The sequence below is a fragment of the Glandiceps talaboti genome, chromosome 12 (assembly GCF_964340395.1).
Source record: "Glandiceps talaboti chromosome 12, keGlaTala1.1, whole genome shotgun sequence".
NCBI lineage: Eukaryota > Metazoa > Hemichordata > Enteropneusta > Spengelidae > Glandiceps > Glandiceps talaboti.
Genome location: NC_135560.1, coordinates 518,749 through 536,076, shown reverse-complemented (window position 1 = coordinate 536,076; position 17,328 = coordinate 518,749). Strand labels below are relative to the sequence as shown.

Sequence of the window (17,328 nt, the reverse complement as noted above, 5' to 3'; positions counted from 1 at the left end):
CATAACTTCGCCAGATCTCAAGTAAACCATCACTACATTACTGTTTACTGATATTTTGCATTCCTAGACAATCACCAACTTTAATATCATCCCTTATGCAATTCCTGTTCGCTCAGAAATTATATCCAATGTGGGAAATAATAATAATAGCCATCGGTTATAGTTTGGTTCGGTCCAGAGGAAGTGACTTCATAATGCTATAATTAGCGTAGTGTGAAGCCGAGGTTCGTGGAGCAGTAATAACCTTCACTTCGTGAAGTGGATTGCATATCATTAACAACAGTAAGAAATACAGATGACGACCGTTTCGAGAAATAGCGATAGGAAATGATTTATACGAGAAAGGTTTTTTAGTTTAGTTTAGTTTATTTCAGTAAAACAACAAGATCGACAGTGCAGATATACAAATAAAAACTGGTACACATTGTTGAATTACTTGGATAACCCATGAAAGTCAAAGCCCGGTTGTCGGAGCTCATAGGTAGGGTTGTGATAACGACTCATGTCTTAAAAGCACATCGCCAGTTAACATGGAATACATCCCGAAAATAAAGTGCATATTGTCAAACTTATCTTTTTAGACTCCAGCATGGCTGCCAAATCCTGTGTTAACCATATAGGATCCGGGGGAAAGAAAGGGGTGTCGGTTTGTTTAAAAACAAACACAATGATCCCCACATTTATTTTGTTATTTCAGAGAGATCAACGAAATAAAACTATCCGTTCAAACAGTTTGGAGAAATTTGAAAAGATTTTTATAGAATAAATGTGTCCCCGGAGGGGCTCTACCTCGTGTAAGTCACCACAGTTGTGACATGATTTTGCACAATATTCTTTTTCTACTACTTCATGGATTAGAATGAAAATAAGCACACAGGTGACTATACTGAAAGATGGATACTTGATAAAGATTTCAGTGATTTTCAAATTTATTTCAAGACGTTACGATTGATATATTGATATATCGTTCCCGCTCTAAAATAGACATGGTACAAGCAATACCGAGTGGCTAGTCCTTGTTTACAGAGTAGATTGCAGATTCTGAAGTACAGTCCCGACCACATGTACAGGCACTAGTTTCCCGAGATATGTATCAGAATGTTTCTGTCAGAATACAATACAGTGTCGATAATATAGATGATATTGACGTGTTTTAGCCAGTTGTATATGAAAGGGGTAAAATAATAACACTTGTTTCTGTGATCGCGCAAGATATTGACAAGGCATGTTTGTAACAGAACACACAACCCCCAGGACACAACCGTACGGCAACGTGAAGTTTCAACCGGCCATTTTACTTGGCAAACATTTAACAAACTTCATAAATCGTGTCGTTGTTACAATCGGCCAAAGATAAGTTTTGGAGTCGATCATGTGCCACACGACCACGTACGCGGACTACTGACATGACGCATGTATGTGACGTTTATCGATGCGAACGACCACGTTATATCCAGCTGTTGGAGGCGCTTCGTTGTTTACAGTCCCGCACTTTGTTGTTTTCTGGCGAAGTGCTAGATGCAACAGAAGTGCTTTGCCCCGCAACTGTTCAATTTTGGACCATTTAGCTACCACCTATTAACACCTCAAAACAATACCCGTTGCTAATATTTTTTTCTTGTCTGTGATTAGTCTGGTAAACTAACTACATGTAAAGGTAAGTTAGTCTGGTTGACTAATTACAAGTAAAGTTAAGTTAGTCTTCTTAATAACATGCTAAGGTAAGTTAAAGTCTGGTAACTGACTACATGTAAAGGTAAGTTAATATGGTAAACTAACTACATGTACTGGTAAATTGAGTCTGGTAAACTTACTACTTGTAAAGGTAAGTTAGTTTGGTAAGCAAACTAATTGTAAAGGTAAGTTTGTTTGGTAAGCAAACTACTTGTGAAGGTAAGTTAGTTTGGTAAACTAACTACTTGTGAAGGTAAGTTAGTTTGGTAAACTAACTACTTGTAAAGGTAAGTTAGTTTGGTAAGCAAACTAATTGTAAAGGTAAGTTAGTTTGGTAAACTAACTACTTGTGAAGGTAAGTTAGTTTGGTAAACTAACTACTTGTAAAGGTAAGTTAGATTCGTAAGCTAACTACTTGTAAAGGTAAGTTAGTTTGGTAAGCAAACTACTTGTAAAGGTAAGTTAGTTTGGTAAACTTACTACTTGTAAAGGTAAGTTAGTTTGTTAAGCAAACTATTTGTAAAGGTAAGTTAGTTTGGTAAACTAACTACTTGTAAAGGTAAGTTAGTCTGGTAAACTAACTACTTGCAAAGGTAAGTTAGTCTGGTAAACTAACTACTTGCAAAGGTAAGTTAGTCTGGTAAACTAACTACTTGCAAAGGTAAGTTAGTTTGGTAAACTAACTACTTGCAAAGGTAAGTTAGTTTGGTAAACTACTTACATTTGATAACAAGCTTGTCATGACTCACAAGGGCACACTTGACTTAAGGATTGATATTCAATCTTTCTTTTGAAAATATTTCAAAGTTGCAAGTCTTGTACTACAGATCATTACATTTATTTTATTATTCCATGCATATAGATGTCTGAAGATGAGTTACAGGAAAGGTTGGATGGCCTAAAGAAACTACAGTGTAAGCTAGTAGACAGTATATGTAACTTAGTAGACAACTCAATCATTTATGAATTGCTAGATGACATTGAATCGAGGAAACTAAAGCAGAGCCTTGATCTTTGGTAAGTTCTTGTCTACCATATTGTTACATGCACCATTTTAAGATGTTGTGACTTTGAGATTCCCTCCTTTATTAACCCCCCCAAAAAGGAGTCTAGAGGGGCTATTGGACTTGTCTGTCCATGGCCATCCATACATCTCATATCATGAGATTTGACCACAACCATCAAGGTCAAAAGTCTAAATCAAGCCATTTTTGCATATTACAGTATTAAAAGTGTAACTGATTTCTCTCACATCATGTACAGAGGTGATAAAGACATATTGTATGAAGGCTTACATCTATAGACACCATATACTACAGTATATACAGACATCGCTCTTAACAGCTATCAGAATGCTTATATGTGTATCACCATCATAACTGTATTGTTTGATTTTTAGCTCAACTGAACTGATAAGGTTCAGTAGTGCTATAGGCATGGCAAAGTGTCTGTGTGTGTGTGTGTGTGTGTGTGTGTGTGTGTGTGTGTGTAAACAACTTAAACTCCAAAAACTACTGGGCAGATTGGTCTGAAATTTGATGGGAACATTCTCAGGGGTGTTTAGATTAAGAAGTGTTCATGACATGATGATCCCATATACAAATAAGGTATAACAATGTGTCTTTTTGGTCAAAAATCTATAATTCCAAAAATACCAGGCAGATTGGGCAGGAATTTAAATGTGATTCAAAATGCTCACATTCACTATTGCTGTTTTGCTAGACATGTTTGTGAAACGCATTCTGGTTTTAAAACTTTAAAAAAGCGTCTGCAAACACCTTAAAATGACCTTTTTTCAGTTAGTTCCCTTCGGATTTACTTCGAGAGTTTTTGGGTATTTCCGGTCCCACCTAGACTACGTGATTTTGACGTCATAAGGAGAAGTCGTTAGCACTGAGGCTATGACGAGTGTAGTCAACAGGTAAATAAAACTAACAGCATTGTGAAAAAATACATTGCTGGTGGTTGTAATAGACATCAGTAAACAAAAACTACACTCTACATGTCTTATTAACCAACATTTACCAATATTTACTCACACTTTCTGACTAATTGTCAGTGTCTGTGGGTATAAATGCAAAAATACTGTGTCCCCATATTATGGCAAAATAAATCAAAACGGCTGGACTAGATATACATAAACACTTGTAATGTCAGGTGTTAGAACAACTTCAGTAGTGCTATAGGCATGGCAAAGTGTGTGTGTGTGTGTGTGTGTGTGTAAACAACTTAAAGTCAAAAACTGCTGGAGTGATTGCCATGATATTCGGTGGGTAAATTACCTTAGGTGTCTAGTTGGGAAATTGTTCAAATCAAAATGATCTTACCACCGGTATGTGATTTTTGGTCAAGAAACTTAAACTCCAAAACTTCTCGGCAGATTGGTCTGAAATTTGAATGGAATGTTCTCAGATTAAGAATTGCTCATGACACGGTGATCAGTGATATGCAAATTAGGTATGAAAATGTGTCTTTGGTCAAAAATGTTTCACTCCAAAATTACTGAGCAGATTAGGCTGAAGTTTTGTTGGAACAGTCTTCAAGATGTTCGAATTAAGAAATGTTCATGACAAGATAATCCGATCAGTGATATGCAAATTAGGGTTACAAATGTGTCGTTTTGGTCAAAAAGCTATAATTCCCAAATTATAGAGCAGATGGGTTGAAATATGATGCGAACATTCGTAGTGGTGTTTATATTAAGAATTGTTCATGATATAATGATCCCATCGATGATATGCAAATTAGGGCTAAAATGTGTCTTTTTTGTTAAAAAATCTATCATTCCAAAACTACTGAGTGGGCTGAAATTTAATTGGGATGCATCTTGGGATGTGTAGATGAAGCTGTATTCATAACACACGGCTGTCGTTCACGGAAATCTAATCACTGGAGTAATGAAACTGAAATCGTTCACAAACAGACAAACACAATAGCTAACTCGCTGTGCATGGAAAGTCAGCGTGTAAAGTGAATAGTTGGAATGACAGGAATTATCGATATATCGCTTGATCCCAACAGTGTCAACACAACTTTCACTGTATGAACAATCCTTGAAAAAATGTTTGCTTCCGATAACATGATTATAGAAAATAGGGTACATTTGTAGGTGGTTTAGAATACAGTGACCCCGAGGGATAAGATACTTATTGATCACCATGCTTTGTGATCGGTGAGAGTTTCTGTTTGGTGCGGTGTAAAAGTAAATGAAGACATTTGTAAGTTAAGTATATTAACACGTTATGCAGACTGTACTGTGTTGTCTAAAATGACCTAGTTTCTCTCTCTGGAGTATGATTTCATAAAAGTGACTACAGATAAGGGAAAGGCATGAAGGTTTACATCAAAATATGAGTAAAGTCTTACCATTTTGTCTTATTCAATGATAAAAAAAGGTCTGGAGCTTAAACTGGCCAGGTTATCGGAAACACATCGTTTTTATATTTAGGCCAATGAAATAAAAGCTGTAAATGTAAATACCATGTATTTGCAAGTTACTTGTTTGTTGCATCATGTGCACTGAAAGTGCTAATAGTGTCACACTTTTAATACTACTAATTGTGATAATATACATACACATGCAATCAGTATGAATTTTAAAATGGACCGACTAATTTGTAATGATCTACAAAGTTATGCCAAAACACACACACACACATGCATACACACATACATACATACATGTACACACACACACACACACACACACACATACATACACACACAACAACAACAACAGCAATTTTCACGTGGAATCAAAACATGACTCAGATCATGTATTTTTCTATTGGGTATCACAATTCCCAAATAGTTATTTTAAAAATAAATTTGGTATGATTTGTACTAGACAGAACTTTATACTAGTATTTACATTCATGTAGGGTTATGTATGAGTATATACAGACTCAGATAATGTGTATATTGCATGCAACCGTTGCTTATTATTTATGTATATTTTCACCTTAAATTTCACGCATTCACATTCAAGAAATCATGACTGAAACATTAGATCCAATTCTACATGTAGTAAATATTTATTGTGTTTTCTCGTCCCTTTTCCAATGACCAAAAAGGACAACTTAAATGTGTAAATGTCGTATGGCCACTTCCCAAATTATTCAGTGGAGGTCACTATGGGGTCGTTTGGTCATGGTACACAAAAATTTATAGTTACAACTTGCTAGTTTGGAGAACAAAATTGGGTGAATTTTTATGGTAAATCACAAGAACATTTAAAAACTAACTTATGGGGTTGAAAAATAAGACCCACTTGATCGGAAAACATCTGATAATGAAATGGTGTCATTCTTGTATGAGACAATGTATGACATGCTCGGATGACGATCGGATAACGAAGGCTAACAAATACCAGGTATTTTTACATACTAATTTGTCTATTATACATCCTGCGTCAATTTGATCATAATAAATCGGATTGATTTGACGTGGTTTACTAGAAATACCAGATTCCATGTTTTCTGTTTAAAAAAAAACTTTCCCGGAAGTAACGATCATGTTATGAAAATCGCTGTAATTTCTACAACTGTCAACCAAATATGACTTCGACCCCTCAGAACAAAGCTAATGACGTCTTTCTATCTATATAATGATCGGTCAATATCAGCCTCTCGATTTTATTTTTTCTAGGGGTTTTAAACTTGAAGTCATGTGATATATCCCTTGTCACTGCATTGCTTGTCTAGCTCATTTATAGTATTCCTTAGCAATACCTGCACACCAGCGTATGTGTCCCTGTGCACATATAATGTTCCATATTGATTAGATTTCTCTAGCGTCTAAACTCTATGGCAGCGAACAGCCTTGAATGTGATGATCCCATCAGGGATATACCAATTAGGTCTAAAAGTGTAAAATTTGCCCAAAACGTATCTTGAAACTGCAAGGGTGAGTAGGGATGTTTCTCGAGGTATTATTCTGCAGTTATTGTTGAAAACATTGCGACACAATTGGCCCTAACAACCATGACCATGCTCTCATTAACAGTGAAATGATGATGCATATTAGAAAGATAACAGGGATGGGTAAGTGACTAAAGATTAAAAAGTGTACGCAAAAATGCCTGACAACAGGACCACGCCCATATTAACAGCTGAATGGTTTATATTGCAAAGATGAAAAGTGGGAATTGTATGCAAGTTAATAAAGATTCCAAAAATGTATGCAAATACGCCTAGCAACGAGACCATGTACATAGCAACAGCCAAATACAGTTGTGCTATGACGCCATTGGTGCTATTTTTGCTTTTTTGATTTCACTTAAATGTTCATAGGAAGAAGATCAAAGCAAAGTGCAAACAAGTGTCAGCAAAGATAAAAAGGCAATCTGATAGAGTTCAGTCAGCGTCTGTAACAGCTGTATCTTTACCAAACATCAGTGACACATATACGCCTACATCTAACGCAGCCATACCAAGCACCAGTCATACATATACACCTAGTACATGTCATGCAGAATCAAGTAACTCTGTATCCATATTTTCACAAGTACCAAATGGATCAAGAAGCTCAGCCTGTGAAACACCGAGACCATCTTCACAATTTGTACCCCACTGCCCCACACCTAAGTCATCTAATACTGCTGGTTATCAGGAATCACCAAACCAGGAAAACAGAAGTGTGTCATCATCTAACCACAGTAGATACTTCACTAATGACACCCCATGTCAAAGAAGTAGTTTTAGGAACAAAAAGATAAAAGGAAGTACTGCTAAGGGTGTAATTCAAGGTGTTAGTGCTGCTGAAGCCAGTCACTTTACCAGGCAGGATTTGCCACACTCTAAAGAAATGTTGAAAGTCTTCAGGCAAACTTTTGCCCTGCACAGATTCCGTACCAATCAACTAGAGGCAATAAATGCTGCTCTTCTAGAAAAGGATTGCTTCATTTTGATGCCAACGGGTAAGTATTTCACGTTGGAGTTCTACATGTATACATGCCATTGGAGATCTATATGTATGCATGCCATTGGAGATCTATAATATTATGTATGCATGCCATTGGAGATCTATATGTATGCATGCCATTGGAGATCTATATGTATGCATGCCATTGGAGATCTATAATATTATGTATACATGCCATTGGAGATCTATATGTATGCATGCCATTGGAGATCTATATGTATGCATGCCATTGGAGATCTATATGTATGCATGCCATTGGAGATCTATATGTATGCATGCCATTGGAGATCTATATGTATGCATGCCATTGGAGTTCTACACGTATACATGCCATTGGAGTTCTACACGTATACATGTCATAGGAGTTCTACATGTATACACCTCCGTCATTGGAGTTCTACATGTATGCATGTCATTGGAGTACATTCTATATGTATACATGTCATTGGAGTACTTTCTACATGTATACATGTCATTGGAGTACTTTCTACATGTATACATGTCATTGGAGTACTTTCTACATGTACACATGTCATTGGAGTACTTTCTACATGTATACATGTCATTGGAGTACTTTGTCGTGCTTGGATTGGTACTTGCTGACTTCTAGATGCTATTGCAACCAAGAACTTGAAGATGAGTGGTGCATCATGCTGTAGGCTCTTTAGTTTTGCAGAATTACTAACATTGAATATATTGAGACCTCGAATTACTTCCTTAATGATATTTCTAGCAATTGAATTTGAGGGTATCTGTATCAAGGAACAAACTGGCGAATTCTTTGCAATATCAGAAAAAAATGATGAAAACTGTTGTGGTGCTTTGAGAAGTGTTCCATTTGTTGAGATCAGCAACAGTACACTGACTAGAGACTGCAAATGTTCATACTGTTTCAGTAAGTGGATAAGGTGGGTAAAGTCTTCTGAAGATAAGGGAACAGTAGAAGTTTGATCTGCAAACTTTAAAAGTAGTTTTCTGGCCTTGGCATGTGGTATGTAGACTCTGTCTTCATGTTTACTTCCGACCATAGCAGGATATTCATCAGTGGCAGTTGAATCTTCTTCAGAGAGAAACTGTTTAAGGAGAACCTTGTTAACTCCAAGGCTAGTACCATCACAAATAATGACAGGTGGTGTTTCCCCACATTTGACACAGGTGAAGGAATCTGTGTAGTTTATACTGAGAAGCCGACTGTATCCATTCCATGCTATTCGTAGCTTGTGTAAAGGAAGAGGTACAGTTGTGGAATAAGTGGCGTGTAATTTCACATATGCCCTGTAAAAAGACATGAAACAAAAGTATTACAAATCATGCATATCCACAATAAAAACATAATGACTTTTAAAGAGTATTTTAATTGGTAGAATGTTACCCTTATCATAAAATTAATAGCAAGAGTGCAATTTCCAATATTTTCTTGGTATTGGCGTGGTCTGTGTTCTATATTTAGAATTGATCACATACAGTATAACAGGTTAAGTTTGTAAACCCTATGCTGACGAATGTTGTATCTAGCTAGCTACCGTGTAACAATGGATACATCCTGTGGAATAGTTCAGAAAAATTATGGCGAAATCTGTCCCCCAAAATGATACCAATAATCACTCTGGTTCATGGATTAAATAGAAATCAAAGCTCCATACCTGTGAAATGTAGCAAGTGGGTTTCTTCCCTCACACATGAGATGCAGGTAAGACTGGAGGAGGCTGTGATGGATGATGTCTTTGTTGTTTAAATTAAACAGCAGATCATCTCTACCATCATAATACAGTTTACAAGCACAGGTACCAACACTTGGTCTATAGAACACTGAAAGACAAAATAACATAGTACGATTAACACCTTACAGGGTATACAAGTTTGCAAATTTGAATTGGCCACATCAGTAGAAAATGAACAGATACTGAAATGTAAACTTCCATATAAATATCACTGGGACACAGACAAATTTCTGATGAGAATTGTGGCTACGAGAGTCACAATATTACAAATAAAAATTGTAATAATGTAAATAGCAGAACAATTTGAACCCACATTATAGAATTGAAAACAAGAGTGAAATTTTCATTATTTAAAGTTTCTGAATGCAAACTGTCTATAATTACAAACTGTAATATCATGGTAGTTTTTATTTAAAGCTCACCTTTAATGTTTTGACTTCCAATATTTCCCTTGGTTGTCTTCAATGAAAAACTTTCAAAATATATAGTAGCTTCCCCTACACACCATTTATGCTCTACTGCATCTCCATCATCCCATTTGTTACCATGGCAACACAATGCATAGGGTCCATCATCTGCTGGCATTTCAGGAATGAGTACAGGTGGTATAGAAATCTGTGAACAAATTAATAAAATATTACTAAGTCAAAATTCACTGAGCACTACCATAATAGGTATTGTTATACTAACAAGTCAAACATTTAGTCAGGCCATGTCTATTAACAAAATATAATAAACAACACAAAATGAACTCACCTCACCACTCCTTAGCTGATCAAAATTCTCCTTTGCTTCATCTGGAAGACTGTATGGAATTGGTTTATAGGACATGCATGAAAATGTACTGGTACTTGAAGCAGCAGACTCATCATCTTCTGGAATGGTTCTGCTGTGCTGCTGGGACCAGGTCCTGTACACTTCCACATGGTCACATGATGACCTACCAAATCTACAGCTTGTGCAGCAGAGTTGTCTTGCTCTGTTTCTGTGTACTACAGACAAAACATGAACATCTCTGTTGATGGTAACTGCAGCGAGGAAAGGATCTTCCTACTTTCTACATGTATACATGTCATGGAGTACATTCTACATGTATATATGTCATTGGAGTACTTTCTACATGTATACGTGTCATGGAGTACGTTCTACATGTATACATGTCATTTGAGTACATTCTACATGTATACATGTCATTTGAGTACATTCTACATGTATACATGTCATTGGAGTACATTCTACATGTATACATGTCATGGAGTACATTCTACATGTATACATGTCATTGGAGTACATTCTACATGTATATATGTCATTGGAGTACATTCTACATGTATATATGTCATTGGAGTACTTTCTACATGTATACGTGTCATGGAGTACTTTCTACATGTATACATGTCATGGAGTACTTTCTATATGTATACATGTCATTGGAGTACATTCTACATGTATACATGTCATTGGTGTACATTCTACATGTATATATGTCATTGGAGTACATTCTACATGTATATATGTCATTGGAGTACATTCTACATGTATACATGTCATTAAAGTTCTACATGTATGCATGTCATTGGGGTTCTACATGTTTATATGTCATTGGAGTTCTACATTTGTATACGTATTGAAGTTCTACATGTATGCATGTCATTGGAGTAAGTTCTACATGTATATGTGTCATTCGAGTACGTTCTACATGTATACATGTCATTGGAGTTCTACATGTATACATGTCATTAGAGTACATTCTACATGTATACATGTCATGGAGTACATTCTACATGTATACATGTCATTGGAGTACTTTCTACATGTATACATGTCATTGGAGTGCCACATGTAAATATATCATTGGAGTATGTTGTACATATTATATAGATGCCATTGGAGTGCTACATGTATACATGTCATTGGAGTACGTTCTACATGTATACATGTCATTGGAGTATGTTCTACATGTATACATGTCATTAGAGTTCTACATGTATACATGTCATTTGAGTACTTTCTACATGTGTACATGTCATTGGAGTTCTATATGTATGCATATCATTGGAGTACATTCTACATGTATGCGTGTCAATGTGTTTGTAGGTGGTAAGTGTTTATGTGTGTGATACTTACTTAGTGTGCTAAACAGAATTGTATTATTGTGTTTGTAGGAGGTGGTAAGAGTTTATGTTACCAGTTGCCAGGAGCAATATCAAAGGGATTAACTCTGGTAGTGTCCCCTTTGAGGTCACTAATACAAGACCAAGTCCAGAAACTGTGTCTGAGAGATGTAAGTAATTATGGGTTGTTTAGAGTAGTTATCAGATTTCATGGTGTAGCCACTAGGAGCAGTGTTCATGAGCCATGTTTGGACTGTAAGTGAAGGCCAGAATAGTTGAGTATTGTAGCATCATTCCCCAATTAAACAAGAATCACCTGTAAGTTGAGATTTGATTGGAATTCTACTGAGTGATGTAAGTCAGCAAGGGATTACATAAGAGATTGCACAAATCTCCCAGAAGTCAGTCTTGAACGTCCATCAAATGAATACATTTACACATCCTGATGATAAGTGTGTAGTCAGCAATATATATTACAGTCCTCCCAATGACAATTTATGGGTAGGATATACAATTGACAGGGTTGGGCATGTAATCCCTTGCTGACTCGGTAGTTCCAATCAAATCCTAACTTACAGGTAAGTCTCAATTAATTGGGGAATTGGACATCACTAGGGACCACATGAAATTTGAAAGCAATGTGTTCACGAAATGTAAGGTAATATAATCACTCAGACATACAATTTATAACAACCCATGACTTTATTGTTACAACAAATTTCTGCATACAAGTAATAATTCATACAAGCAATACATTGCTAGTCTGGACTAATGTCCATACAGTCTTTCCCTTATGTTTAACACTGAATGTTGATAACAGTCCTTTGGCAAAACTATCCTGTGTCTGGATAGGCTTATTATAGTACTTAGCAAATGTTGATTGTCTGCGCCAACCAGCTTTGTTCATGATAATTTCAAGAGGCCCGCCTCTTATCTTTGCTGTATAAGTTTATGACGATCTTTTTCTATGTGCAGAGAACTTGGTAATGTCAATACCTACTCTAGACAATACTGTCTTTACCCATCTTGATAAAGTATCCTTAGATACTGCATTGTAAGGCTTTACATAGCTGAGTAATAACCGAGTTTTCTCATATCTCAAAGGTTTTGTGCGGAGTAAGTACTCTCACAATACGAACACACTACATAAACGCCTATCTGGCAGAAAAGCTGATAACTCTAACTCTGACTTGTGTACACCAAGTCTTGTTGTTTTCAACACTTAATCAATAACAAACTTGTAACTTGATTTACCAACGATCATATTATTTAAATTCAGACAATGGATGGTCTGTAACCTTTGACCTGATAAGATTGCTATCAATGTCACCAACTTTAAAGTAAGGTCCTTTAATGTGAGATTTTTCACTGGAGATAACTTTCTGAAATAAGATAACACTTGGTCTAGATCCCAGGTTTCGATCGACATACTTTGACAAGTTCGTCCTACTTTGAAAGACCCCTTTCATAAATCTAACCACAATTTGTGTGAGCCAAAAGGCATATCTAGAGGCACTTGTATTACACTTGACAGTGCCGATCTGGCAGTCTAATTGCATTGTATTGCAAGCTAGAATGGTAAAGTTTAGTTAAGAACTCTAGAGCTTTGTCTATAGTTGTATGAATGGGATCAATTTCCGTTTTGCTACAGAATGCATTCCATCTCTGCAAGTAGGGTTCATATTGTCTCTTAGTTGGCTGTCTCCATGATGACATGATGATGGATGCAGTTGCTTGAAGAATAGTTTGATTTTCAAGTTTTGTCCTGATAAGCGACATATATACCAGCAATATCATTTTTGAAAATAGTGGATGTGGTTTGTGATCTTTCACTGCTGGATTTATCAGTAGAGTTTGGAAGCACTAATGGTGATGCAGTCACAAGACGCATTGCCTTTGCAAAACAACTCTGTGTTGGCCAGAATGGAATTGGATGGATACCGCCTGCCATTTTCAATTCTATCTTCTGTAGTACTGTACTTTTCCAATTACACTAAATGGAGGACAAGCATAAAAGAGATCATTAGACCATGTAATTGAAAAGGCATCTACTGCTTGGGCCTCTGAGTCCTGTCCCCATGATATGTAAGGCTTAAGTTGATAATTCAACCTTGATGCAAACAGATCTATGGTAGGATTACCTAGTGATTTGGTTATTGATGCTAACACATCCTAATTAATATCCATTCTGTTTCATCTTTAAACTTGTGAGAGTGTGTACCTGCTTTAACATTCTTTGCTCCGGGCAAGTGTGCAGCTGACAACCAAATGTCTCTTTCATTGCACCAGAACCATATTTCTCTGGCTAATGCATTACATTTATATGAATGGATACATCCCATGTGGTTTATAGGCTACCGCCATTGTGTTATCTATTTCTATACTTACATGAATATCCTTACATTGTGTGCAAAACACTTTTATTGCAAAAAATGCTGCCTTCAGCTCAAGAAAATTGATGTGTTTCATTGATTCCTTAGTGGACCACTGACCCCCTGAGCTAGCATTATTATTGACTCCCCCCCCCCCCCCCCCCCCCCCCCCCCATTTTTTGGAGGCATCAGATTGTAACCAAAATTTCGGACTGATCATGTGAGACTGGTTTGGAGGCATGACCAATATTTATAAATCCATCTTGGCATCATTTGGTATTGACATAACGGCATCAAAATTACCATGTGAACTTTTCAAAGCATTAATTTTAACCATTTCTAAATTACGATAGTATAAGGGTCCAAACTGGTTACGTGGAAATGATGCAACCATCAATCCTACTACATGTGCTACATCTCTGATAGTTGGTCTTGTTGTCTCTAACCATTTCTGACAGCTGTTAGCTATTAACTTCTGAGCTTTCTCTAGTGTCAGGGAAATTTTCATTAAATGTGAAGCTAGCAGAAATCCCAAAAATATCAGTCTTTGTGTAGGTATCATAACTGATTTCTAGTCATTAGAAGTAAAACCCAACTCAGACAACATTTGATATGTATGGTCAACATTATTATAACATTCATTGAGAGTATCTCCCTGTAAGTATGAGTCATCAATGTATAATAGCCAGTATTTCTTAAAAGGGAATACACTAGCTGGTTTCAGTAGCTTTGTAAATATTCTAGGTGCACAGGTCAAGCCATTTGAAAGGCAGGTAAACTGATATATTCTCGGTGCACAGGCCAAGCCATTTGAAAGGCAGGTAAACTGATATATTCTAGGTGCACAGGTCAAGCCATTTGAAAGGCAGGTAAACTGATATATTCTAGGTGCACAGGGCAAGCCATTTGAAAGGCAGGTAAACTGATATATTCTAGGTGCACAGGCCAAGCCATTTGAAAGGCAGGTAAACTGATATATTCTAGGTGCACAGGTCAAGCCATTTGAAAGGTAGGTAAACTGATATATTCTAGGTGCACAGGCCAAGCCATTTGGAAGGCAGGTAAACTGATATATTCTAGGTGCACAGGTCAAGCCATTTGAAAGGTAGGTAAACTGATATATTCTAGGTGCACAGGCCAAGCCATTTGAAAGGCAGGTAAACTGATATATTCTAGGTGCACAGGGCAAGCCATTTGAAAGGCAGGTAAACTGATATATTCTAGGTGCACAGGGCAAGCCATTTGAAAGGCAGGTAAACTGATATATTCTAGGTGCACAGGTCAACCATTTGAAAGGTAGGTAAACTGATATATTCTAGGTGCACAGGTCAAGCCATTTGAAAGGCAGGTAAACTGATATATTCTAGGTGCACAGGGCAAGCCATTTGAAAGGCAGGTAAACTGATATATTCTAGGTGCACAGGCCAAGCCATTTGAAAGGCAGGTAAACTGATATATTCTAGGTGCACAGGGCAAGCCATTTGAAAGGCAGGTAAACTGATATATTCTAGGTGCACAGGCCAAGCCATTTGAAAGGCAGGTAAACTGATATATTCTAGGTGCACAGGCCAAGCCATTTGGAAGGCAGGTAAACTGATATATTCTAGGTGCACAGGCCAAGCCATTTGGAAGGCAGGTAAACTGATATATTTGTCCCTTCATGATAAACTTAAAATATTCTGATGTTGAGAAGCAATAGGCACCAAATAATAAGCGTCTTTAAGATCTGTCTCTCTATCTACATCAATGATTCCATTTTTAGTACAACTGAACTGAAGGTTCAGTAGTGCTATATAGGCATGACAAAGTGTCTGTCTGTCTGTCTGTCTGTCTGTCTGTGTATGTGTGTGTGTGTGTGTGTGTGTGTGTAAACAACTTAAAGTCAAAACTGCTTGACCGATTCCTTTGATATTTGGTGGTCATGTTACTTCTGGTGTCTAGTTGGGAAATTGTTCAAATGAAAATGATTGCATCAGAGACGTGGGTTTTGGGTCAAAAAACTTAAACTCCAAAAGTACTTTGCATATTGGCATGGAATTTGATGGGAACATTCTCAGATGTGAGTAAATTAAGATTTGTTCATGACATGATGATTCCCTTAGTAATATGCAAATTAGGGCTGAAAATCATCCCTCTTGAAAGCTATATGTGTACAGTCACGCACTTTATTTCATTTTTTACTCCGTTCATTACCATCCACACAGTGACATGAAGTGGTTTCATCTACTTTCAAGGCACGGCCCGTGTTCACTGAAGCCAGCCGTACTGTGGTATATTGCGTATTGTCTCCAACCATTTTTGGTTGAGTTTTTGATGGATAGACATGTCTTATGTTGTGGAAGTTATTTGACCTGGGAGCGTGAAGTGCTGACTGTACTTTGCTGTGTCCATCCACTTTGGACATGTGATTGGCATGACACTAATTGTTCAGGTAGACAAAACAATGGAAACAAAAATAGCAACATTATAATGAGTGTTGCATCTTTTTACTTTGATATGATTGCGACTGTATGTACATGTGATGTATTACAATGAAAACAATCGACTCCCAGCAACATGGAAATCAAAACATACAATCGGACTACGCATTGTTTCCAAAAAAATTGCTATCGTACTGAAAATATTTTATGAAGCTAACTTGCTTTCTTGAAAACATCATTTCAAATTATTTTATTTGTTTTCCTTTTTTTCACTTTGATCATGGCTACACCGGTGGCGTGGAGAATCCCGTCCCCGGTAACATTTACCGGCTTTCACTGTATGGTGTCACTGTCCAGTTTTTATGCGAGGTTACAACTGCCTTCACTCATTATTACCTACTCAGTTATATCACTCGGAAATGTGTGTAGGGTGATCGTTTCACTGCGGGTGCTGCCGACAAAACACCAAGGAACCATTGTTGCTGGAAGACTAAACTGGTACACCACAATATGTACAGTTACAAATAATACTACAGAATATATGGCAAGCGTAATTAGTAATTCATAAGTAAACATTACACAAAGGCTAAGAAGGCTTTTGTAACATGTGGGACCGTGACACCTTTCGTGAGCTGGTTGAGGTGTCGAAGTACAGGGGATTAAGGGGGCAAGTATTTTTGCGACTTTCTTGCCAATGCGCACAATATTTAGAGGTATGAATGCAATTTCATTTATTTTTATGGCAAAATAAACATAATAATGAAAAAAATTATCAACCTTTGCATGTACACTTTAATGAGTTTTTCAACATAGTCAGCGATAGCACATCATTTTCCAGGAAAGAATCAAAAATTGAAAAATCTAAAACCAACAGATTTGTACATAACCCCTTTGGTCTCTATTTACAAATTTTCAGACCGTTTGTGCGCATTTGAAAAAGTTGAACGTGAGCAAAGTTCAGTTGTCAAAATCAGAACACAGCCATTGTTTTTTCTATGAGATATCTAACGTTATAGTAATCAGAATTTAATATTAAATATCAAATTCGCACTCCTACAATCGCTTGTTTAAAGAATTTTTTATCTTTGCATAACTTGCGATAAAA

General features: G+C 36.7%; 2 protein-coding genes across 2 annotated transcripts in view; one reads left to right on the top strand and one right to left on the bottom strand.

The window, feature by feature from the left end:
• Positions 1 to 589: 589 nt before the first annotated feature.
• The window catches only part of LOC144443580 (recQ-like DNA helicase BLM), a 125,489-nt gene continuing 108,750 nt past the window's right edge, over positions 590 to 17,328 (top strand). Inside the window, exons 1-4 of the mRNA XM_078133118.1 lie at positions 590 to 646; positions 2,537 to 2,691; positions 6,966 to 7,591; positions 11,483 to 11,601. Coding sequence (XP_077989244.1) covers positions 590 to 646; positions 2,537 to 2,691; positions 6,966 to 7,591; positions 11,483 to 11,601 — 957 coding nt within the window. The remainder of the gene's footprint in view (positions 647 to 2,536; positions 2,692 to 6,965; positions 7,592 to 11,482; positions 11,602 to 17,328) is intronic.
• LOC144443256 (uncharacterized) lies at positions 7,983 to 10,356 on the bottom strand. Its single transcript, XM_078132686.1, has 4 exons — positions 10,074 to 10,356; positions 9,740 to 9,932; positions 9,240 to 9,405; positions 7,983 to 8,871 (listed from the first exon to the last, which is right to left on the bottom strand). The coding sequence occupies exons 1-4, from the start codon at positions 10,146 to 10,148 to the stop codon at positions 7,983 to 7,985; spliced, it is 1,323 nt and encodes a 440-aa protein (XP_077988812.1). The 5' UTR covers positions 10,149 to 10,356.